This window comes from Empidonax traillii, unplaced genomic scaffold (assembly GCF_003031625.1).
Source record: "Empidonax traillii isolate 1590-97213 ecotype Southwest subspecies unplaced genomic scaffold, ASM303162v1 scaffold764:size1210623, whole genome shotgun sequence".
NCBI lineage: Eukaryota > Metazoa > Chordata > Aves > Passeriformes > Tyrannidae > Empidonax > Empidonax traillii.
Window position 1 is genome coordinate 227,086 of NW_020955957.1, and position 24,772 is coordinate 251,857.

At 41.6% G+C, this 24,772-nt stretch overlaps 1 protein-coding gene across 1 annotated transcript in view; it reads right to left on the bottom strand.

Annotated features, from left to right (window-relative positions):
• Positions 1-24,367, bottom strand: part of LOC114066454 (vitellogenin-1-like) — a 42,986-nt gene extending 18,619 nt beyond the window's left edge. The window contains exons 1-19 of the mRNA XM_027901151.1: positions 24,328-24,367; positions 24,003-24,023; positions 23,619-23,770; positions 20,903-21,154; positions 18,574-18,735; positions 17,738-17,889; positions 14,899-15,049; positions 14,642-14,799; positions 14,367-14,532; positions 13,195-13,317; positions 11,394-11,612; positions 9,120-9,337; positions 8,934-9,031; positions 4,519-4,643; positions 4,331-4,432; positions 4,125-4,244; positions 3,663-3,852; positions 3,481-3,574; positions 3,195-3,380 (exon numbers count right to left, since the gene is read on the bottom strand). Of these exons, the coding sequence (XP_027756952.1) occupies positions 3,195-3,380; positions 3,481-3,574; positions 3,663-3,852; positions 4,125-4,244; positions 4,331-4,432; positions 4,519-4,643; positions 8,934-9,031; positions 9,120-9,337; positions 11,394-11,612; positions 13,195-13,317; positions 14,367-14,532; positions 14,642-14,799; positions 14,899-15,049; positions 17,738-17,889; positions 18,574-18,735; positions 20,903-21,154; positions 23,619-23,770; positions 24,003-24,023; positions 24,328-24,367 (2,729 nt within the window). The remainder of the gene's footprint in view (positions 1-3,194; positions 3,381-3,480; positions 3,575-3,662; positions 3,853-4,124; positions 4,245-4,330; positions 4,433-4,518; positions 4,644-8,933; positions 9,032-9,119; positions 9,338-11,393; positions 11,613-13,194; positions 13,318-14,366; positions 14,533-14,641; positions 14,800-14,898; positions 15,050-17,737; positions 17,890-18,573; positions 18,736-20,902; positions 21,155-23,618; positions 23,771-24,002; positions 24,024-24,327) is intronic.
• Positions 24,368-24,772: the final 405 nt, after the last annotated feature.

The following is a 24,772-nucleotide window of genomic DNA, read 5'->3' on the forward strand; positions in this document are numbered from 1 at the left end:
AATAAAGAGGAGATTTTCCAATATGTATTAGTGTATTTTTTTTTTTTTGGATGAGAGATGAAGCTGTGCTATAATATGAGCCAAACTCGCTGCGGGGGGAAGGGACAGGCAGTTCAGCTGTGTTGGGCCCACTGATGTTTCAGAGAGTGTGGCCTTGCATACATCCCTAACAGAAGAGCTTAATGGCTCTTTAGAACAAAAAAAAAAAAAAAACCAACCAACAACCTAAAAATTTTCTCAGGTTTTGAAGCCCAGCGTGACGTCACATCTAAATAAATGAGAAGCGGGAGGCAACCACCCAGCCAGAGCTTCAGCTCTCCTTCTGCTCTGGTGAGACAAAAATATCTGCCTTTCCTACACATCTTCCTTCTGACCTTGGAGCAAAAGTGTCACAAAAGCAGAGACTTGGAGTGCCAGCTGTTTCCCTCTTCTGCTCCCAAACACACCACGCACGCTGGCTCTTCTGCTCCAAGTGGTGCAGCATGTTGGACAAAACGGCGTAATTTCCTAATTTATCTCATAAATAAGATGCCCATTTCTGCTTGAAGCAATTTCTGCTCATCCTACACTTAAAAGAAGCAAAAAAAGCCGTATGATACAGGCTCTATTCAAGATTGTGTACATACTTCAGTAGCCTGTTATTATGAATATGTGATATATTAGCAACGTGCATTCTCTGGCAGCTCTCCATATTTCTACTTTAATCACAGGGCTCTAATTTCCCCTGAAATTTGTTTGATTTTTACTTCTTCTTGTAAATTTTGTTTAAAAGTATGTTGAAGTAGCCATCTGTAGTATGCTAAATAATTATGTTAAAAGAGCCTTAAAAATAACCATTATTTTTAATTAAATTTAACTTTGATAAGATTGAATTGAAACACATGTTATATATTCTCCCCATAGTATGATTAATTATTTTGCTCTGATTTTTGCTATAGAGAGAGAGTCGAGTCCATAATGTGCTGATTTGTCTTGGGAATGCAATCTCTCCATGACCAAAGTTTTCATTACTTTTTTTTTTTTTTCTTTAGAGTCTGGGATTGCTTACCTGAATTTCTCTTAGGCTCCTGAAAGTTTATATAAATCCCCCTGCTGTGACACCTGTGTGGTGTGTAGGATATAAACGAATATAATGCTGGTCTCTTCCTGTGTCTGCATGTGAGATGGAGGGGAAGATAATATCACATCTTGCCTAGTTTTAATGACATGGTACTGTAACCTGCTGACCATCCAGACAGTGCCCAACACAACAATATTTGGAACAGAGCTGACAAACAAATGAAAGATCAATAGTTTTCCAGAACTATTTCTTTAGATGGGGGACTGAAAGCTAACAAAGGAAGGTGTCACAATATCCCTAAAATATTGACTTCAGTTGGTTCTTTACTTAGTGATTTAATGGATCTGTGCAAAGGGAAGAGAAAGACTGTGTTGAACTGAATTTTTTGACTCATTCTATGTACCTATATCTCTCTCTATATATATCCTTTCTCTCTCTACCACGCTCTTGTTTCTCTTCATACCTTTAAGATTTTACTTTGCTTGGTCTTTGACCTCCTCAGTGATGTGGTTCAGTGTTATATTCTCTAGTTATTGCTTCACCTTTACTTGCACTCGCTGCTGTTTCATTGCTCTGTGTGGTTTCCACTGACCATTTGTTTTGTAACAGTGAACAGGAGCGCTTTTTGGAGAGAAATTGATGGTGCTAAAAGTTAGCTGGTGAGTATTAGCTTTCTCATGTACTTGGCATTATAGAGCTATTTCCAGGTGACCACTTTACAAATAGCAGTGCTGCAGGGTCTGGAATTCATGGGCTCCTCTGCTCCAATCCCATGTTTCTGATACTGATTTTGCTTTCTGCTTTCTGGCAAAGCATTTAACCCTACTTTGTGTCTCATTTGATTTGCCTTGAAGTCAAAGGAGGAAAGAATTTTTTGTTTTGCTTTGCAGATCCTTCTGCTAATATTTTTAGCTCTGCTTGAGGCTCTAAACTCTGTATCAGTCAGTGTTCAATATTCTCATTTCAGTTCAGCATCCTCAGTGAGTTCATTAATATCCTCCTCACCCTCTCTAACAGTGAGAGCTATTGAGAGTGGGAGCCTGCTTCCATCATGACCTTGGGAGCAGACTATCCTGGTCTCCACAAGAAGCTGAACCAAACAAACCACTCAGCTCACTTTTGCTCTATGAGATGCTGAGACCCTCCCTGCTTTGCATGGAGAACCTCATTACAATCACACTTGATGGAGTGGAGGAGCTATCTCAGGGAGGAGGATGTGATGTCAAATCCACGTCAAATGGTCTGTGACTGTTGGAGGGCAAGGGAGAATAATGATTAGCCCAACTGGGGGCTAAACTGAGGAGACCTGCAGAGCATCTCTGGGCCAGCAGCCATGGATGCTAATTGCAGCTGGATCGAGCAACTGAGCTCTTTTGTTGGAGCAGAAACTTGTTAGCACTTCAACGGATTGTATAATAGCTGACTTCTCTTGTCAGTGATGGTTTTTCCTTTGTGATGAATTCTCAGCTTGTCTTTCTCAGGTTTTTTCATGTGAGTGTGTGTGTGAAGGTTTCCTAAGTTTGGTCTACTGCTTTGATTCCTTGGACATACTCTTTCTGTTTCCTCTCTCTCTTTGTGCTTGTATTTCCATCTGTTTTCATTTGTTTGGCATCTGGCTACAACAGTTTTCCAGAGTGTATTGTAATTGCATACACTGATAATAAATCAAGTAGACCTAACAGGTAAGAAAACCAAATGGCAGCCGCAGGGAAACAAGGTAAAAACACAAGAAACACCAAGTCTTCTATGCTTCAAGGCATGAAATGCAAATCTAGGTGGGTTATCTGTTCTAACTGATAGGATTCAGCTGACTTATATCTCACCTAGTGTCCCCAGTTCAAACATGTGTATCGAAACAGAAATTTTATGTCATTTAAGTTTCAAATAGCTTATGGATTTCAAAAATTGAGATACACTCCTAAGGAGGATTTTCAGGTGAAGACTACCAGCAGCAACACCTATTTGCAAGCAAAGCTTTGGTGCTTGCCTCTTCATTTAAAACAAACATAAACTACACCAATCATCACCAGCTATCCAAGCTGTAAATCAGACCCAAGATCCCTAAGGAAATATTCCGGTTTACATAGAAGACCGTGCTTAGCCACGTAGAAATACGCCAAGTGCTGTGTCTTACCTTACACTAATGATGTCAGTCTCATCTTTACATGGTGGAACTTCAATTTTGATGTTTTTTTCCTTCATATTGACAGCGGCAACGACATTCACAGGGACATGAGCATTCACCTTGGCTCGTGCTTCCAGCCCTGCCTGGACGGTGCGTGTGTTGATTCCCATGAAAAAGGTCAGCTCCTTGGCCATGCTGAAAAGGAGAATTCAGTTCAGGCAGCAAACAGCTGGTGCATTTTTATGGCCTCTGACACTTGAAAATATTATTCTTTTATTCTATACTAAATATTTACCTCAGGCTCATTTTGGATCTCAGCCTGATGTTGGCGTTTAGCAACTCAGTCAGTCTGAAATCAGATTTCGGGGAAGGTGCAATCTGCGCTTGAACTGTTACAGAGGAAGCAAAGAAAGTGTTAAAAGCGCCCTCCAATCCTGGCAAGCACGTTTGCACTGCTCAAGTAATGAGATATGTTACCATTTCCCGACGCTTTTGTGATGGAAGAGTAATAGAAGCTGGTCTCTGTTGGCAACCCCGTGCAGGTGGGCACGATGCGGCGGATCTCGGAGGACAGGAGGGCCTTGGTCCACTGCCTCCCTACACCACTTTGAAGGCTACTGATAATCCTCCTTAGGGAAGGGTTTTTTTCATCAGATCCATACCATGCCTGAAATCACAGAGTTCAACATATCTAAATAAGCAGAACTTGAATATCATGATCTGTGTCGTTAACCGTGCCTCAGGGGAAATTCTGCCAGCAGTGATTGTAACTACCCCTGATCAGAGCTTGACCTTAATTACCTTGATTAATACTGAAGAAATAAAAAAAAAACAACACCCAACCTTGAATTAAAAAGTTAGAAAAAGGGAGAGAATGTGTAAGAGAAGCAGTGTTTTAGAGCTCTTGGTTCTTGGGAGGTGATGTTTTCAAAACCATACCTGCAGTGCATTTTGGATGGCGTTTTTATCAAGTCCACCGAAGAACAGCTCCTGGCCAAACATCTTCAGGTAGCCTGATGCAAAAGGTTTGTCACTGGAGAATGCCTTCCAGTCAGAAAGCTGCATGAGAAGATGGAAAAAGTCTAATTCTTCATAGCATTTGAGGAAGTGATGTCTCAGGGGTTCTCTTTTCCCCCAGAATTTACCGTTTTCAGGATTTTCCTGAAGTCATAGTCCTTCTCCCAGTCCCTGTCAGGAGAGTAACCTTTAGCAAACATCTCCTGCAGTCCTTCAACTGTTATTCCCACCTGTGGGAAGAAGTGAAGTGTAAATGCCAATTGGATGGTGGTTGTGAGAAGGGGTGAGAGGGCAAACTGTGGGCAGACCCAATTACCTCCAAGGGATCAGCCACTCTTCCGAGGAAATGTGTCCGCAGCTGGGACATCACCATGGTTGGAATTAAGCTGCCTGCATTATTCAATACCAAATATTTAGCTGCCAGCCCACTCATAAGGAACTCTGAAGAGAAACAGACACAGCACAGTTAGTTTTTAAGTCACAGTGTGCAGATTGTGTGTATTTACTAATTTCATAATTCAGCTGCTAGAGCAAGGCCAGAAAACCCAGCTATAAAACCGATGTAATGAAACAGTTAGAAACAGAATATTTTGCATTTTTTAAACTAACAATGGGCAAAGTTACAAGCCCCCTGATCACTGCATGGGGGTTGTGCTTTTTTCCCAGTTGTTTCTGCTATATTGTAGAATCATAGAATGGTTTGGGTTGAAAGGGAGCTCAAGGATCATCTGGTTCCAACCACCCTGCCACGGGCAGGGACACCTTCCACTAGACCAGTTTGTTCAAAGCCCCATCCAACCTGGCCTTCAGCACTTCCAGGGATGGGGAATCCACAGCTTCTCTGGGCAATCTGTGCCAGTGTCTCATCACCCTCACAGTAAAGAATTTCATCCTATATCCAATACAAACCCACTCTCTGTCAGTTTGAAGCCATTCCCCCTTGTCCTATCAGTCCATGCCTTTGTGTAAAGTCCCTCTCCAGCTCTCTTGTAGTCTTCCTTCAGGTACTGGAAGGCCACAATTAAGTTGCCCCAAAGCCTTCTCCAGGCTGAACAATCCCAGTTCTCTCAGCCTTTCCTCAAAGGAGAGGTGCTCCATCCATCTAATCATCTCAGTGGTTCTCCTCTGGACTCACTCCAGCAGGCTGATGCTGTTCCTGTGCTGGAGACACCAGAGCTGGATGCAGCACTCAAGGTGAGGTCTCACAAGAGCAGAGCAGAGGAGCAGAATCACCTCCCTTGACCTGCTGGCCACGCTGCTTGTGATGCAGTCCAAGCTGCAGTTGGCTTTCTGGGCTGCCAGCACACGTTGCCAGCTCATGTCCAGGCTCTCATCAACCAGCACTCCCGAGTCCTTTCTGGCAGAGCTGCTCTTGATCTGTGTGTCCCTCAGACCGGGGGTTGCCCCGATCCTGGTGCAGCACCTGGCACTTGGTCTTGTTGAACCTCAAGGGATTCCTGTGGGCCCACTTGCCTGAGTTTGGAAAATGCTCCTGCCCGTATCCTTTGCATCCAGTCGGATTCTGTAGCATCAGCTTATGAAATGCTTTTGTGAGACATTATTTAGGGCACCTTGACAAAGGGGATCAGCAATGAAAACAGATTTGCCATCCTTTGTTAATAGTTTAGGGAAAGTGATACAGATGCCCTATAAGGACAGATGGTGAGCTGTAGATTTGTCTCTCAAATGACTCAGAGGCAATTTAATACATCTCTTTCCAAATGCTGTGATCCTTACATGGAATGCACCAATTGTGAAGTTATTGTTAACTATTGAGTGAACTTTGAGCAAGCATAATTGGTTTCTATTTATTTTCTCTATTTAGATTTATCATCTATAATGTTTTTAGATACAAATAATCAGTGCAGAACACATTCATGATCTCTGCACAGTTATACCCTGTCCTGTTTTATGAGTTAAAGTAATCCCAAGGCTTTTTAAAGTTTCCCTGGGTTTCAAAAAGAATAAGGCTGGCAGGATATGTAGGTGTCCTTGTCGTGCTTCCTTTCTTCCAGCCCTCCTCTCCTCTTCCTACACCATTTGGAGGACTGGCAAGTATGTACAAACTGGAATTTTACTCCACTGCCTTTGCTGTTTTGCTGCATGGAATTTCTGTGCCATTTAAAGTTCTGGACACTGTTTACCTACAACGTGTGAGGTTCAGTAACAGCTCCTGCAGTCAAAACACAGGTATTTATTGCCACCACATTGTGGTCAGAGAAATAAGTGGAGAACCTTCAGCAGACAGTAAGGAGACAAAAGCTCACATTTGAATGCTGATCCTCTAGAAAATAAAAAGCAAAGTGATGCCATACTGGAAATGCGAAGGTTAGTTTTTATCTGAATGATCTTTAGCCAGAGCAATCCTAGGTGTTTTATGGACTGGACACTAAAAATGAAGCACAGTACTTTTAGTGAATTTGATAAGCTCTTTTTCATGCTCTAACCTATGAAAACTACTAGTTAAAAACTCTATGGTACTTCCTGATACTTAATAAGAAGTGTTGCTTCTAATTGATTGAATGATTATATAGAATTCATTAACTTGGAGAGAGCAGGAATATTTTCCATACCTCAGGCTTTACATAGTGCTAATGCTCTCAGAAAATACTTGCCACTTTACTGTGAGGGCGTGACGACACCTGCATAGGTCTGACTAAATACCTTGCCCCAGAGATGAGGGAAAGAAAAACTAGTGATCAGAGAGAGCAGTCTTTGGTAGCTGTTAACATTAGTACACATATTAATTCTGTGAATCTGAGAGTCAGATTCTCTCAGTCCTCACAGTGAGCAGAACCTGTGCCAGTCACCCCTAGGATTTCAGGAGCAGTGTGTAGAGCATGAAGCACCATTTGTGGTGGCCATGTGTGACAGATTCGAGATTAGAGAGAGACTCAGCTGACATTATTGCCTGCCATTAAAAATTCAACATCCAGCCCCACAAAGATCTGCGATGCTGAGGGCAGAGTTTTGTTTCTATCAAGGAAATAAGGTGCTGCATTAGAGCCGTCACTATGGTAACTCCTCCAGGATGGACTCACTGAAACACACTGCACCTGTGCCTGCTGGTGACAAATCAAATCAGAAAGCTGGAGGATGGATCCTCTTCCCATGCCCGTGTAGTAAGAGATTGACTTAATTTAGCTGAGTTATCCAACTCTAAGACTGGCGTGTGCGAGAAAAGGATCTTGTTCTTTATTCTTCAAGGATGAGAGGTTTAGATTGTAACCAAATTTCTGACAGTGTTCTTCACCAGGAAGGAACAGCAGTTCCCTGATGTGCTGCATTTCCAGGCTACAGCCAGAATAAAAGATTCCATTTCACATAGTCCCCTTGCCAGCATCCCTCGTGCACACTGCACCCTTCTTTCTCACCGTGTGAAAATTCAAACAGCTTAATTTTAAAAGCAAAGACAGGAAGGCAAAACGAGTGCCTAAAATAAGAAATACGTATCTACCTATTCACAGAAAAATGTTTCTATCCCTAAATGCATTTTAAATAGTACAAAAGTTCACATGCTTTCACATGTATTAGTGACTGTATATCTTTGGGCACAGCTCTGTCTGCATCACTGAGGCAGCAAGCAGTGTACAGTACATTACTGTGATTGTTGCTGTATGTATTATATTTATTTCTGTTCTAGAGCAGATTAAATGGTCGTGTAAAACCCACGAAACTGGGACAGGACACTTATAAGATCTGCAAAAGCCCTTCAAACCACATCCAGAAAGAAGGCAGAATTACTTGTACACTCAGACTGAGAATTTCAGGTGTTTCAGAGTCTGACATTGATTGCTTTGAAAAAAATATTGTCATGTACTCGTGAATAACAAAAGTGCAAAACCCATCCAGCTCCTGATGGATAAAAAGCCTGATGTATAAGGAGACTGTATTTGGAGATATAATCTCCCTGGTCTGCCAGCTACATAAGCCCAATCATGAGGCTGCCATGGTCATTTACACAGGCGAGTTGCTTAAAAAAAACTACTGAGAAAAATAACATACGTGGGAAATAGCAACAGCTACAATTTGGCCCATCAAGACCTGTCTTCTAAATCTGGTCCTCCCTGCTTTGACTGCATTTTTATGTGCTACTCCCTTTGATGTGACCCCTGGTCACTCTCCAGACCCTGTGCATGGATCTGCTCATTCCTGCAAAGAATCCTGGTAGGAAGATGCAAGAAAAACCTTTGGACAATGAGCCTGAGGTAGCTGCTTGTGGGTGCAATGAATTGTCACATGTGAATGTTCTCAGAGTGTCACAACTGTCGGGGTGAAGAGTACTTAGCACCACATTAGAATTCAGCAAGAGTTGTAGGTGTTCAACACCAGCAGAAATTAATCCACTTCAGCAGTAATTTAGGTCCCTTCTGTTTGTTTGGTGCCGAACAATGGCACGAAATTGTTAAGCACCACTGAGACTATGGCATTTGCTACAGGAGCTTGTGCCTCCCTGAGTAATGAAAACAGAGGGTTAGAGCCCCACAAGCCCTCTGGTAATTTCATGCTGGCATTGTACAATGCAAAACACACAGGGACCTAAACACTCTCCAAATGGAGAGCCTGACACTCTGATATTTTTTTTTTTCCCCTGCTAAACATAGGAGAATACAGAGGAACAATGTGCAGCTATCAGCTGGCTAGGAAAATTGGGTTCTTGTACTGTACAATTTTTTTTTTTTTTTTTCCCCCCACACGTTCCCCAGTACATGATTTTCTACAAAATCTTACCTTTAAAGATACTGAAGCGGAAAACCTTGCTGAACTGGTATCCAGACCTGTCGAATTTGGGACTCAACGCCCTGACAGCCATCCTGCAGGCAGAAGCCCTGCAGAAAAAGTTCGGCGAGCACGTTAACACGCCAATCAGTTCGCAACGAGTTTCTCCGCCAGGAAAGGGGTCCAGATTTTCCTTACATCACTTGGAGATCTGGAGCCGTGCTTCTACCCAGGGCCCTCAGGTGAGAGTAGATGAAACTTGCCACTTGCAGGCTAGGTTCCTTCAGCACAGCATCAGCTAATGTCATCACTGTGGGGAGGCCGGGCTTGGTTTCCAGCAGAACCACCGCAGCCAACATTCGGACTCGAGGGTGAATCTTGTGATTCAGGAAAAGCTCAAGGGTAATAGCCTGGACCTGGAAAAAAAAGAAAAGAAAAAGGTGTATTCAGTTCTACTGTATGTTTGAATGGTTTGCTAACGACCGTTCAACAGCAGTGAATGATCTGCTCACCCCGGCACGGTAAAAATTTGGATTATTTAATTGTTATGGCAACACTTTTTCTGGTTTCATAGTCTGAGGGTTGGAAGGGGCATTATGATAATCTAGTCTGATTTCCTGGACAATTCAAGCCAAGGAACTTCACTGGGTAACTTCTACATCAGGTCTATCATCCCTTTCTTGAACTATCCCACCCTATGTAAAGGAGATTTCAGTAATCCATTACATACCTGAGAAGTGATATCAGTGATCACTTATCCCTACTCACAAAGCTATGATTTATTTCTAACAGTTTGATCTTCTGGGGCCCTTTCTGCTGAATAATAGAACAGAAATGAAATAAATAACCAGAATTTATTACCAGAAATCTCTATGCCATGTAGGCAGCTTAAACCAAAATTTTATGCAAAAAATGTAATTTCCACAGTACTACTTGTGACCAGTATGTTTGACCTCAGCAATATTCAGTACCAGTTTTGTACTGGAACCTTTGCAGGTTCCATGAGTGGCACCAAAGCCATAAGTTTGAAATGGGTGTGGATGGAGTGCCACTGTTCTGGCAACCCCTCTGCAGAGCCCTGTCCTGCCTGGCAGAGTGCACATCTGTGCCCTGGAGTGAAGAGTGATCCAGGAAACCTAAAATTTGAAGGGTTTTATTAATCTGAATATGTTGAATATCAAAGGCCAAAGTAAAAGAGGTGACAAAGATGCGGTAGAGTCCTCCCAAGTGCAACTGCCTTTTCAAATTAAACAATAAAAAAGGCCATGAGTTAAGTCTGTTTAATGCAAATATGGGTGAGTACCTAGCTGCAAACCAGGCATTAAAGGTTTTTTTTGAACAATGAAAAAAGTGGTCATAATCAGTAACTCACCCCAGATCAAATTTCTCCAAAGAAAATGCATAGAAAATGGAACTAAAGAGTGGTCTGGGTCACATGTGGAAAGCCAGGCCAAAGAGCAATCAGAGACACAGTGTTATTTTCAAACACCAAATAGTTTTTTGGTTTTGTTTTTGTTTTTTTTTCTTCCCCAGCAAATACCCTAACTCCTACCCTTGCTATTCTCTCCCCCTGCTTTTCCCCATCCAGCTCCTGCACTCTAGTAAATTGTTTCTTTATTCTTTTGCTTAAAAGCCTACCCTGGCACACTATTGTCTACGAATCAATACCTGCACTCAAACTGGGAGTCACATGCAAAAAACGAGTATAATGGAAAAGCTGATACAGATTAGTAGGTGAATAGTTAATGAAAGCTTTTATTTTACTTTTTATATTAAGAATTGACATATATAAACCAAAAAATTTCAACATTGGGGAAAAAAAAAATCTTGAAAACCTTGAAAAGGTTTCCTTTTAGAGGCAAATTGCTCTAAGGTGAAAATGATTGTAAAGTGATATCTGTGGTGGATGAGAGCATGCTGGTGTAGCCATTGTATGTGAGATCTAATAATTATCTCAGTCAGGGACAAAAGTCACATTTAGTAAATGCTCTGTTTATGACTTAAGCCCACACAATGTCTGTAAATTTGTAATTAGGATGCAAACCTCTAGTATCTATTTACAATAAGGCCTGGTCTTGAATTACGATTAGATGTGACACTCGGTATTAAATGTTGATTCCCTGAAAACCTTGTTTTGTGGTTCCCTCACACACCAAAGGGGAAGTAGTACTAAGAACATTTGGGTCAATGATTTAGTTTTATGTCTAATGTCCTTGGAAACCAAATGTTTTGCAATGGAAATACTGATTTGGCTTCGACAACAATGAATGTATCCTTTTAATGGGATTTTTGCTGCAGTCTGAAATAATGGGGGTTAATGTCAAGAGGAATAAGACACGCCAACTAAGGAATGGCTAAGTACTTAAAAGAAATAAATTGTGCTGTTTTTGAAAAAAAGATCTGTTTTCCCCTCATCACCCACGATCTATTAGCAGCCTTGCAAGTGCAAAGGGGGCAGCCTTGTTTCCTTACCGTTTTTGGGTCTTTCAGGCCTATGTTTTTCAGGGCCATCACCGCAGTTGCGTGGACCTTGAGTGGCAAATCTGAGGCACCAGCTGCATATCCTGGCAAAAACTTCTTGATGTGCTTGATGCTGGCTGGATGTCCTGCATTGCCGAGGGCTTTCAAAGCCAGGGAAATCTCTTCCGTGCTGGACTTGCTCAGTGCCTCTCCTGCAAAACCGTGAAGAAGCTGAAAAAAAAAAAAAAAAGAAAACAAGTTCTGTTGAGTTCAATTCCAGCCCTTATCTCTTATTCCATCCCCCAGCCTATTCCGTGGTTTGACTTTCATAATTTCAGTTTGTTCAATTCGTTTATTTTAAATATTTTCGAATTCTTTTTTTTTTTTTTTTGTCCTCATGAATAGAACATTTTATTCATAGAACAAGCACAGCCAAGAAGGCTGCAACGAAACAGCTTCTTCATCACTGTACCTCAAAGTTATCGAGTAAGATTTTTAAAGGCAAAAATAATGGCTGGGAGCCAGTTCCCACTGCTTTCAGGGTGAGCTGGGAACCTTGAAATAAGGCTGTCTGAATCTCTATCTGCTGGTTGAAGACAGGTGCAAAAATACAGATACAGTTAAACCTTTAGACCCTTAAATAAGATTCCTGAAGATATGGCTGGTGGTCTTGCCCTTAACCAGCCTCTTTTTAGGGTGGATTAGTAGGTGGCAAATGAGATCATTGCCAAAAAATCAGGTCATTTTACAGCCTTTTGTTCTAAGCAACGGGATCACACTTGCATTAGCGTGTCAAGATTAGAAGCAGTTGTCTGAAGGATGAAGAAGAGAAAAGAACTAAATCCTATTAGATACCTGTTTTCTACACTAACAAATGGCTCTAAAAAAGGAGCAGAGATGTTAGAGAATAATTTCAGTACAGTAACTGTAGTTTAAAGTAACACATTTGAGATCCCTTGATGGTGCAGGAACAGCTTACTGATATCACTAATTAAATGAATGGGCATTTGAAATGCACTGAATAAGCCTACACAGTCGTTTGCTTTGGGGAGGAATTTTCACTCTCCGGCACAGGGATTCTCAGATTTAATTAGCTCAAGAGCACTGCTGGCAATTGTAGCACATGAGGCGTGTTCAGGAACGTTGGCCATGCCTGTGGTGCTACAGGAAAAGCAATCATGTCAAGCACACAGTGTATGTTTGGAATACCCTGCTCGTACTGGGGATGCTGAACCAACCAGCACCAAAGAGTGAACACACCCATCTCTCTTTCCATCTCTGTTACTGGATGAGGGCTTGGCCTCTGTAAACCATGACATGCATTTGTAGAGCTGGGAAATGCTATTTAATGGCTACTGGAATTGTTTTGGGGCCTGCTGATTAAAAGCAGGGCAGGACAGGGAGGGTATTACTCTCATGAAGAGCTTATAGCCTATGTGGATGACTGGGCTCTGCTTCTGGCTCAGAAATGGATGGGATACATGAGCTCAGGAAAAACCTGGGCTTTTGTGTCACTTAGTTGATTTATAAGTATAGATAAGTACCTAAATTTAAAGTGTTTTTGAGCAATGCCATGGGACTTCATTCATAATTGGCAATAAAGCACTCGGAGATACTCAGATACAAAGTGTTCTGAATTATGTGCTCCTTCCTCTCCCTCTCTTTCGTGTGCTAATCTAAAGACAAAAACCCTGCATTTAACCAACCGGGGTTCCTTTCCCCAAAGGAAACTCTGTACCGAAGTGAAACACAGCCTTCTGAATAACGAAGGGGCTTAATTTTCCTTTCAAATGATAAGTAACAATGGGATTACCTGGAGACACTCGGAGCAGGAGTCTGCTGAGGAGCACTGTTTGTGGCACAGGGACGCGTAGCTGAGGTGGCAAACCTTGCCGAGCACGGTGCTCGAGCGTGGGCAGTGTTTCTTCACGATGAGCTGGGGAGAAAGCAGTGCCTCGTTACTAACCATTAGTGAAAAGAAACAAAATTAAAAATAGTGTTTCTGCCCAGTGTGAGGCAAAACCAGGTTTTTGATGTTTTTATGTTGGGGGATTTTCAGTTAATCAGGGGATAGTAGTGGACTCGACAACGCGGCTGTAAAGTAATTCCAAACAACATCTGGAAGGCAGATCTGTTGCTTTGATAGTGTTTCAGATTTAAATTGGGCATGGGCTATAACCCAAAGGGAGGATATCGCCCAGTTATGGCATGGAAAAACACACATTGTCCTAGAAACATCCCTCAGGTTTTATGACCGCCCCAGCTCTAGGTACAACAAGCGAGATTCCTTGTGAATGGACCTCAGTAGGCAGAAATATTCTGTATAAACATAAGAGCTGTCAGGAGGCATCAGCCCACTGCTTGCTTGTGTGGGAAGCAGAGCATCTCTGCACAGGCTTTCACTGAGAGCAAACCTCCATTCTGAGGTTTGTTGTCTCTACTTAGGGTTGTGAGAGATAAGTTCTTGCATCTGAGGCTAGAATTAAACCCTGCAGATAAAAAAAAAAAATCATAAAAATAATTAGACTTTCTCCTACATGATCTTCACATTGGCATAATTCTCTTGATTTGGATAGATCTCAAATTCATACCTATCCTTCCAGGTCAATCAGGATGAATACCTGGAAATAAAAAATATCTATTTCTTGCTCCCTTGTCTTTGTAGACAGTCAGTTGAGATCTAATGCGATGTAACTATGAAGTACCTTTGGAAAAAGGAAGACTAGAAACCACTGTTTGCAGCAATAACCTTTGTCCCTGAGGGGTATTTTACCCTTTCTTTCCTGTTTCATTGCGGGCTCATTTTTGCCCTTTTGATTTGCATTCTCCTCCCCTTAAGACAGTCAGGAAACAAAGTCCCTCCAGCCTCGCTAGAGGACATAAAACCTTTATATTTTCAAACCCTTTAATATATTGTCGAAGGAATTAATACAGCAGATTCCAGAATCCACCGAGAGCGATTTGAGAGCGTTTAGAGGACCCTACTGTTGCTTCCTCCATCGTGTCCCAGGCTGGTGCGCTGGAGTGAAGAGCCACAAGCAGTGTCTGGGCCGCCTCCCAGCTGGTGAGTTCCTGCCTCTCCATCCTGCGCCGCAGGAAGCGGAGCGCGCGGTGCGTGCCCACCGCGGGGACGACGTCCAAAACGTAGCGCCTGCAACGGCAAAGGCCGGGGGCATTTCCCACATCTGCCCACATCTGAACGCAAGGGTCTCCCACAGGGTTTACCAGCTAGAAGAAATGCCACCTTTTGTTGCTCGTACCTGTACGCCGGCCGGCTGGAGAACTGCTTCCACACCGACTCGTAGTTCTCCTCGTTCGCTGCGCGAAAGAGGTGCAGGAGCTTGAGGGCTTTTGCTGGAGCACCACTGGGAAGCTGGTCAGAGCTGGTCTCCACTAGGTCCTGCAGGCTTTCCTCTATCTGCAGGAAGATGAAAATGCAGGAAGCTCACACGTGTTGTGTTTGACATGCATAGGTTCCAGTGTCCAACAAAGAGTCTGTCCGGTGCCCAGACTTTACCTGGCTTTCCACATCTTTTATTCGGAATAAGTGGACAGGAAGCTGAAGCAATTCACTGCCAAACTCATACCGAAGTGACCCACGATTCTGATATTCTCTCGGTGGGACCTCTGCCCTCTGCTTCTGCACATCAGTCAAAGTAAGTTTCTGGCTGGAATGGAGAGCCCCAGGAAGAAAACATCACAGGATGCAGAGTTCAAACGGAAAAAAACCCTCAGTAATTCTGCCTCCCTGCATTACAATGCAGCTACAGTTGATTCAGAAGGGTTTTGTTATTGAGGGGAAAAGACATTTACAAACAGATGCATTTGGACATGATGCTCAGAACTGTAACTCTGAGAAGGTGTGCACTTGCACAGCAGGGCTCAGAGCAGAGCCAGCCTTTGCCTTCCACTGGGAATAACCTGGCTTGAGAATTTAAGGAAGAAGAAGGAGGTGAGAAGCTGCAGCCTGATGATCACAGGAACTGTGTGTTGTGTTGTGTCTTAGGGAGTAAATTAAGGATTATAGGAAAACACAGATGGGAGACTTGTTCATTAGTTATCATTTAATTTAAACCTTTTAAGAAGTTTATAAAAGTTGTTACGTGCCCGTGTCTCCTGGAAGCTTCAAAAGGAATCAAAATTTTTTACTTGCCCTCCTCATTTTGTCTGGTAAGCTGAATGTCCTGGGGACTGCAAAAAAGGGTTCTTAGGAACTTTCAAATTGGATTTACGAAACAAAAAGGGCCAGATAAACTCAGGATTAGTCTTTGGAACAGTACTGAAGCTTTTGGAAACTTTTCAAGAAGCAACCAACCTTCACCCTTTGTTATTAAGAATAGTTCCAGTGAGAGGCTGTCTTTGCAAACATTTGCTATCTTTGCTACATTTTCAGTTAGATGCAAGCTATCCTACCAATTATGCTTAAAATGGGCCATTTAGGACACCATAATAAAGTTAGGCATTTGTATGAACAACTGAAAACCTTTCAAAAGCAGTATTACCGTGCTGCTCAGTCCCTCAAAGTCTCCGTGGAAAATTGGCGTGTTTATTTTGAAATCTCTATGATCTTCTGGAGCATTTCTATTCACTCCTTCCATATGTGGATTGCAGAGAACTGCTGCAGAAATAGGGTGTAACTGCTTTGCAGACAAGCTGCTGGAATGTGAATAGAAACCGCTGCAGAATCAGCAGAGATTTGTTCTCTCTTGAAATTTTATACAACATTATTGAAAGGGGTTTTGGGTCAGAAATCAGAAAATCAGGCACACTTGGACAGATTTAATTCCCCCTTCCAGATCATGGTGAATCTATTATATCTCCATCTTCCTTGTTTTGGGAAGAGATATATCTGCCTAGAACAGATGGGAGAATGTTATACTCTGAAGAGAAGAGCAAATGAATACTGAAGATAGGATTAAAAAGGTGAAACAACAGTAAAACCTCTCTTGGCTTTGAAAGGTGCTGCAAGAGTCTTATGCTGAACAGGTCAGGAAACTCAGCTCTGGGTGTTTTAAGTCCTTGATGGATTTTCTTTTTTTTTTTTAACAAAGACTGTATTGTAGAAATAACATCTGAAGACTGAGACATCCACATCTTCCCATCTATCTTACATTTGTCTCCTTCTGCTGGACAATGCTAAAAATCCAGAGAAAATGGGAAAGGTAAAGGCACTACCCTTCTGAGGGCTGAGAAAGAACATCTTTGCAGAAGACAATCTCTGCAGAAGGAGAGTGTAAAGCACCATAAATCCATTGTCTCAAGACTGATGCTGACTCATAGCAACCTATAATTTGATAAAAGCACTGCAGTTGTGTCTATCTACACCTTGATTGCATAGGATAGTAAAAACACTTTTACCTTTACTGTTCTGCTTAGTTTTTTTTTTTTTTTTCTGGTAAGCCAAATTGAACATGTTCATTCTACAAATGAAGTTAATTGGTGAATTATTGACATGAGTTTTCTGATGCTGCAGTTTCCAAAACTGTATATTATACCAACAGATTCTTGCAGAAGCTAATGCAGCAATGCAAGATTACAGCAGCTGAGGAGTGGGATTGAGGTATAATTTCTGCACAGTGACCTTTGTGCAAAAAGCCTCTCCCTTCAGTAGAACACTCCTGTATAGAGAGTCCATAATTATCTAGAGAACTAACACTATTTTCAATAGATGATTTTGGTAGATGAAATCACTTTCAAACTCCGGGAGTTTGTGTGCTAGAGCTAATAATGAGCAGGGGGATAATTTCTTACACAGCCATATTTTTGTTTTGCCCCAAACTTGTTTAAGAAACAAACATGCAAAACTTGTTGTGGAAAAGCAAATGCGTTTTACATGCCTCGTGCCCAATTGTTCTGCAATAAAACTCAATTTCCTATCTAGAAACTGTTTTGATGGGAGATTTGCAAGCAGCCTGCTGTATTTAGGAATCCAAAGTCCTATCTAGGTTTCTTGTGAACTGGTCTCCAAGGGTCTCTTACTGCGTTATTATTTTCCAGGGAACTCTATTTCTATGAGCAAACTGCCTTTCAAAGTATTTTACTTCAAATATATTAGTCCACGATTTTTCAGATGGAATTGCATTTGTTTTGGCTTTTATGACATAAATCAAATATCCCTGAGAAATAAAATAGTCAAACCCTGCCAAGTTTAGCTAACAAAATTTGGATAGTGATGTGCATGTTTCAGATTTACAGCTAACAGTGAAGGCTGTTTTTATGGACTGTTTGGGATTTTTTGTAATTAAATACTGGCAAACAATAGGCTGTGGAAGTAAAGGATTTATTTCGCTTATGGAATTTGACCAGATTAGCGAGTTGCTGAGTTAGTTGCTGAATTAAAGGCATATGTACAGTACCTTGCTTGTACTATGGCATTTCCTCCTGTTATCTCGTTGAAGGGTGCAAACTGGTGGATTTCCTCAACATCAGCTTGTGTAATTAAGGCCTCACTGCGGGTGTACTTAATTTTGTAATTGTAAGTAGCAGTTGCCCGGGAATTCTTGTTTCTCTTTAAAATATCAAAAAAAAGCAAAGGAACAAAGAAAACAAAAAGTCATTGAACTCCTGAATTCTGTGACTGGGAGCTATGACATCACCCACTGATTTTCCAGGGCTGTTTTGTTCGTTGGCCACAGGAGCAGCTGATGTGAATTCTGGGCACTCCCTTCCACGGGATAGGTCAGGCATGCTCTGCCTGCCTCCATTACTTTTACTGCTAAGGACTGTTAGCTGGTTTTTTCCCCTTTTTTTTCCCAAATAGAAGTAATTGGTCATTCCCTTGAGGAGGAGACACATTTGGCGAGGAGAGCAGCTGCATAAACCACACAGGTTCTCATTTCAGAGAGAGGACTGTGATAAAATGCAGCAATACCTGTCTTGAATAGCAGAAAGTTGACATCGTGGCTGGTTTTTTACTCACCGGAGCAGGTGAATTAGCTCATGCTGATAATTAATGGTTTCCAAGCCAGCTAGTTGGAGCTGGTTGAAGTGTGCCTGCAGGACAGTCTGCAGCACAGCCCTCTGCTTCTCTGTGGGCCGATTTTCACACAGAAAGAAAATTCTGGCAACTGGACGCAGCAGACCTGACTCTTCCCTCATTTTTTAGGGCTTCAAAGCAACAGGTAGCATGGATACCAAATGGTGCTGAACACAAGAATATGAAACACACATATATAACACCACTCTAATTTACCTTCTGGCAGGCCTGGCACGGGTGAGTGTTTGCTGAACCCGTGACAATTTGAACTTTCTCTTCGCAGCTGTTCAGGTCCTTGGATTTGCTCACATAGACTAGGTTTGCCCTCTTGTTTTCCTGGATGGCATATGTTGTGTTGCAAATGCCTCCAATCCCAGCCTGGCAGAAACGAGAAGAGGAACAAAGAAGTTTCTATGCAAAGCTTGAAGTCACCACATGGAATTTCCCATTTAATTCCGTGTTTTCAAAATTACCAATGGAAATGAACTCTTTATTTTTTTTTTTTTTTTCATTATACTCTCCAGAAGCAAAACTGTGATGATCATTGCTTTCATCTCTTTTTTACATGTACAGGTTTCCACGGAGCCAACTCAGAGTTGCAACGAGAGAACTAAAATTCCCAAAGTTTCACTTGGAGCCTTGGGAAAGGGGAGTAGCAATTTTCAATTAGAGCTGTTGATTATGAAATATGATTTGAGGAATATTAACAAAAATGTCAAAATAATTTGATCAGTCAGAATGAAATTTCAACAGCAAAGTATTTCAAGGTTGGAGATGACTTCTGCCCATAAAACTTGCTTTTATAGACAGCTTATAAATGCCTATGGAACAAGCCTTGCAATATCAGATGATCTGTCACAATATGAACAGCAATAATTAAAAAGGATTTCAGAATAACAGAGTTTTGATTGTGGGTTTTCTTGAGTTTGCAGTTTTAGCTGAGCTCTTCAATAATATTTTGAGCATCTACATTCATAAGAGCTCTTAAATCTCCTCAGTCAGTGAGAGTTTTGGAGAGGAAAAAGATTTGATTGCATTTTAGGAGGAAGAGTTATTTTCCTGATTTTGTTTTTCATTGTTATTTATAGCATAGCCAGTGCAGAGAGCAGCTCTGGGCTATGTCAGAACAGCAAAATAGTCATGGGGTGATTAGGAGGCAAGACATCCCCACTTCATCTTCAGCTTAACACAATTCCTGGAGACACCGTGGCTGTGGGAAGGGCTAGAAATAAGAATTGCCCAAGCTTTCTGAAGGACTTGTGCTCTGCAAATAAACAGGTGTGGGGGCTCCTCTGCAGACTGCAGGGTGTGGTAGAGACATCCAGACTATAAATAGGAACGTCCTGCCCAGGAAGGTCAGAATTAGACTCCAGTCTGTGTGGACTTTCTGGCTCTGTGCAGCTCAGATACCCTTACCCTGCACCCCCAGGATGGGCAGGAGACTTGCCCAGGTTAGCCCTTTAAACCTCTCTGCAGCTCAGATTTTGGAACTAATAATAACGCTTATCTTCCTTTACAGGGCGACTTGAGATCGTCAAGCAAGGATGCCAAAGCTCATTAATCATTTGCTACATCTGAGAGAAGCAGAGGAAACTTGGAAATAATTCTAGGAGGTGAAGTCACATCTACTGCCTAGCAGAGAGAGTTGGACATGCTGCTAACTGAATTAGAAAGAATTAAGATGTGAAACGAGATTTGGGAAAATAGTGAATATGCAACTCCACCACACGGATTTTTATGTAAAGCAAACGCTGTGAAACTATTAAATCACGTAGTTCCTCTCCCAGAAACAACTCTACTTACATAAAAATAAATTTTAAGAAAATTAAAGTTACTCTGGTCTACGTTTTCAATAAAAATAACATGAAAGTATAATAATTTCAAGGTTTTTTTGCTGATCTCTGAATCGAATGTATTCTAATCAATGTAAATATGGTTTCACAAAAACTAAACACATTGCAATTTCTGTGGTGAATAGCAATATCAGATGATTTACCTTGACTAATATATTAAAACCTGAAAAACAGTGGAAATTCCAGCAGAGCATCAACTGCAACTGTCAAAGCTATTACAGTAATGCCATGACATATACACTGTTTTCCTCCTAAAAGAGGAGCTAGAAGAGATTAAAGCGTATAAGATTGGTGAAAAAAGTCAAATTACTGTTATTTTTGCTTTACTATTAAGCTGTATGTTTAAGCTTGTTTTAATGCAGTATTTTCATTTTATGTAGGCTTCAGCTTTCACAGGAGTTTACTTTCCCCAAATAACAAGTCATGTTTTCCAAGGATTTAATACTGCAAATGCATTTTCTGAAAGACTCTCACCAACCAGACTAAAAATCTGCCCCTCTGTTGTCCTGTTTAAGTATATCTCCATCAGAAGTTGTCCCATAAGAACAACTTAATCATGATTTCCTGAGCTCAGGTCTTTCTTATCAGTGGAGTTTATGTCAAGGATGAGTTCAGAAAATGCGGTAGAAGACTCTGAAGAGAAGGCTTATTTATTTACAAAGCCACCCCAACAGCCAGACCAAAATTCTCACCTCCTGTAAACTGTAGGAATGCTGCATCTTCTTTATGCTCAGCTCCAGCACGTTCAGAACCCCCCTGTAGATGTTCAGACCGTCATCCGAGACGGACTCGGGAGCCAAGACGTTCCCAACGTGGCCATTGCTGTACTCAAACTTGATGGGGTTGCTGAGCTGCCCAGTCAGCACCTGGGTCAGCTTGAGTGAGCGGGAGAAGGAGCTCGAGGGCCAGACACCATTGTACTCCCCTGCTTCGATGGAGTGAATCTACAACAACGGGGGAAATGAATTCCTCGTTAATCTCTTTTTTCGGCACACGTGAGCATCTAGAGCTTTACTCACAGACAATGTACACTTTTAAGTCATGCAAAGCCTCTTCAAAGGGAAAACTTAGAAGCTGTCATTTAGCAGGACTAGCAGACACACATGTTTCCACACACAAAAAAGAGAAAGAGAGCAGTGCAAATGACTGTGATACTTCTGTTCTGTTTCGTGGACAATCCATATTGCCGAAGTTCGACTTGTACGAAGAAATGAGCCAGAGAAGAGCCACATGAAGCAGGTTGCTACCCCAAAAGTAGCAGGGAAGATCTGCAGGAAATTGCAGGAGAGAGTTAATGTTGCATGAAGCACCATTAACTCCTGTCGTGAACTCTGTCATTTCCCTCGCTGGGGTCACAGAGCGCAGGCAGCAGCCTGAAACAAATAACAGCACGGCTGCTGGGCCAGCCAGATAGTCAGAATTAGCCAGAGCAGTGGACAGCAGATTACAGAAATTGTCATTCCCTACGTGTTGTGCCGGAGAACCGAATGCTCAGGCACTGGCTCCGACCGTGCTCTGCACTTCACGCTCCAGCCTCAACCTGGGGCACATCCAAGCGAGCAGAAAGTTGTGCTAAACTACGCTTAACTTGAATAATTCCTACCCCACGGGAACGGGCATGTTTAGCTTAGTTTCTCCGAGGACCCTTCCCTTCTATATATTTTGACAATTTAAAGAGACTTTTCTCTGACACCTCAGGCAGGGAATATGATGCAAGGCTCGGATTAATTCCTCAAAAAGCCACACAAACCGAATCCTCACGTGGCAGATCGCCGGAGACCGCCCTTTCATATTTATTTTTTTTTGTTATTGTTGGTGGAGATCACTGCCAAGCCCGGCAACTGAAGCTTACAGGGGAGGCAGCTCCGCAGCAAATCCCTCGTGCTGCCTCTTGGACATGCTCCTGGCATGTTTGGGAGTGCTCTGCAGGGTCAGGGAGAGGTAGTTTTTTTCCCCAGCCCTCAGGGCCCAGTCAGGACTTAGGCTGTCTGCTCAGGTTTTGAACACAGCTGGCAATTCTTACTCGCAGGTTTGCGATGAAAAAAATTGTCAGCTGGAGACTGCCCGGGGAACACAGCTTTCTGTTTGGGCTGAATGTGAACTAGTAGGCTACAGATGAAAGTTTAATTCCCTGAACCATCCCTCCAAACTGTCTAATTTAAATATAACAGCAGCAAAATAAACTTGTCCCACAGCAGAAGGGAATAAATGCACAATTACCTTTAGCTTAAAACTTGCCCCCAAAATATATTTTTTTCCCCCCTTCTTTTTTCTTGCCTTGAAAATTATTTCTGTATTTATTTCTGACACCGAAACTTTTCACAAATACACTGGGGCCAGTGAAATTGTGCTGGGAGGCTTTAGGGAACAGGAGTCCATTTTTGGATAAGACTCACCCTGGCACACCAAGAGCTTTTTCAGCAGGAAGGGGGGAGGATGTGGGGTGAGGACAAGACTGCTTCTGCCTCCTTTCTGCCAGGGAGGCTTTCTACTCACCACTGCACACGTGTGGCTCTTATTTCCTTGTTTGTTTGTTTGTTAGTTAAAAAAAAAAATCCAACCCCTTGCAGAGGTCATGGAAAAGCAATGTTTCCCATCTAGATCTATTGTAATATGGACTTCTAATACCTGGTATTATAGTACCTAGACTTACAGTACCTAGTAACAGAAGGGTAATTCAGGCTGGAAGGCTGCAGCATTTAAAAGCATTTATCAGACAGTCACCAGCCCTTTTTAATCTGCAGTTTTCAATTTGCCAAATTAAATCTCTTAAAAAGATCATTTTTCTTCCCCACGTACAGAAGACTGAGGGGAGTTTGTGTAAAGAAGTTGAAGTGTGCATTTCTATACACTCATTATAAGCATGTGTAGGCTTCTGTTAAAGGCAAAAGTGTTTTTCACATAATCAAAACTCTTGGTAATTACTCAGCATGCAGTGAAAATATACAGTTGAGGATGACAAAGAGTGTCACTTGGGACCCTTCAGTAAAATAAGCTACCAGATGACATTAATTATGCTAAATATTGAATCACATCCAACTACTGTCACATGTTTTATAGCCTTTTGTCTGCTGGTTATGAAATCAGTTGATTAAATAATCCTAGGTTGTACATTTTGGAACAATTGGATTGATCGGGTAATAAATTATTGTGCATTTCAAATTACATTCCATTGTCTCCCTGGCCGCAAAGTAGAAGAAATCCTGCAAGCCCAAGGTTGGCTTGAGCTGAGAATTACCTGGCAAAGTGCAAATGGAATTTAGGGCACTGCATAAAAAATAACAGTATCAGTTCCATTCTCCCTGAGTAAGCACAACACACGAGGAAACTTAATTACTTCCCAAAAGTTTAAAAAAGAAGTCAAGTATGACGAGAATTTTACCTTTCAAATTGAATGCATTTTCTTACCCTAATAAGACAAAGTTTTGGCCCAATACCACTAATTTCCACTTTACTTTTTATTCTTATTCCAGCTCTTGCAAGTCCTTTCTCTGGAAGTCCACTGAGAAGCGTGCTTTCATAATCAAATGTATAAACCTTGTTCTCACTGAAATCGGGTTCTGCAAAGAAATGGTTCCCATGAAATGTTGTAGAGGCTGTACAGAACATATTAAAGCACCTGTATTAGAATATATGGAACAAAAAAAAAAACCCCACCAATTTGTTCATTTTTGCAATGCACCTGAACAAAATTAACTGCTGTGAAACTATATTAAACATTGATATACTTTTCAGGTTCTATTTTTAATTTCACTCATTATAATTATATTAGCTGATAGGAAAATTACTTACGGTAATTAAGATGCTGGCTCCCTGAAAGAGAAGGAAAAAAAAGAGCAATGAAATGACAAAGGAAAAGAAAACCTACCACAAAATGTAATGTATTTCAGTACAAAAGGCTATGTCTCATCTTGTTCGTATAGCATAACCCTTTCTAATTAACTTCTATTTCAGAACCATCCAAAAGCCTTTTTTCCCCCTAAACAACAACACCAAAATAAAATCATAAAATATTTTTTTCTATAACAGTTTGCCAGTGAGCTATATTTAGATTCTGGAACCTTTTCATTAATATATAATTTTAAATTCATCCAAATTAAATAAGTTAGTTACTTACCCACAAGGGTTAAAACCAGGGCTAAAATCAAGCCCCTCATGATGGGGACAAAGTAAAGGTGAACGTGGTGGGTTTCTCTTTTATAAAGGCGTGTGATATCACATGCTTCTTCTGGCATGCTAGTTTGACAAATAAGTGCATTTTAGAATGCATATTGATCAATCAAAAAATAAACATTTCTGAGGTCATGAATGCTGACAACTACAAATCACCTCTTGATTTCAACCACCTGACTTTCTATGTCAAAAAGACATTACCTTTTCAACGTATCTTGCTTGCTATTTGCCCCCTTTTCTCTACACTGTAGTTACACAGTAAAATAATAAATAAATCTTGAGCGAAGCAAATACAGTTCCTCCACCATACATGAAATAATTTAGATTTTCTCCAGTGTGAGTTACGTTTCCAGACTGACCCTGGTGAGTTGGGAGCATCGGGTGCTTCT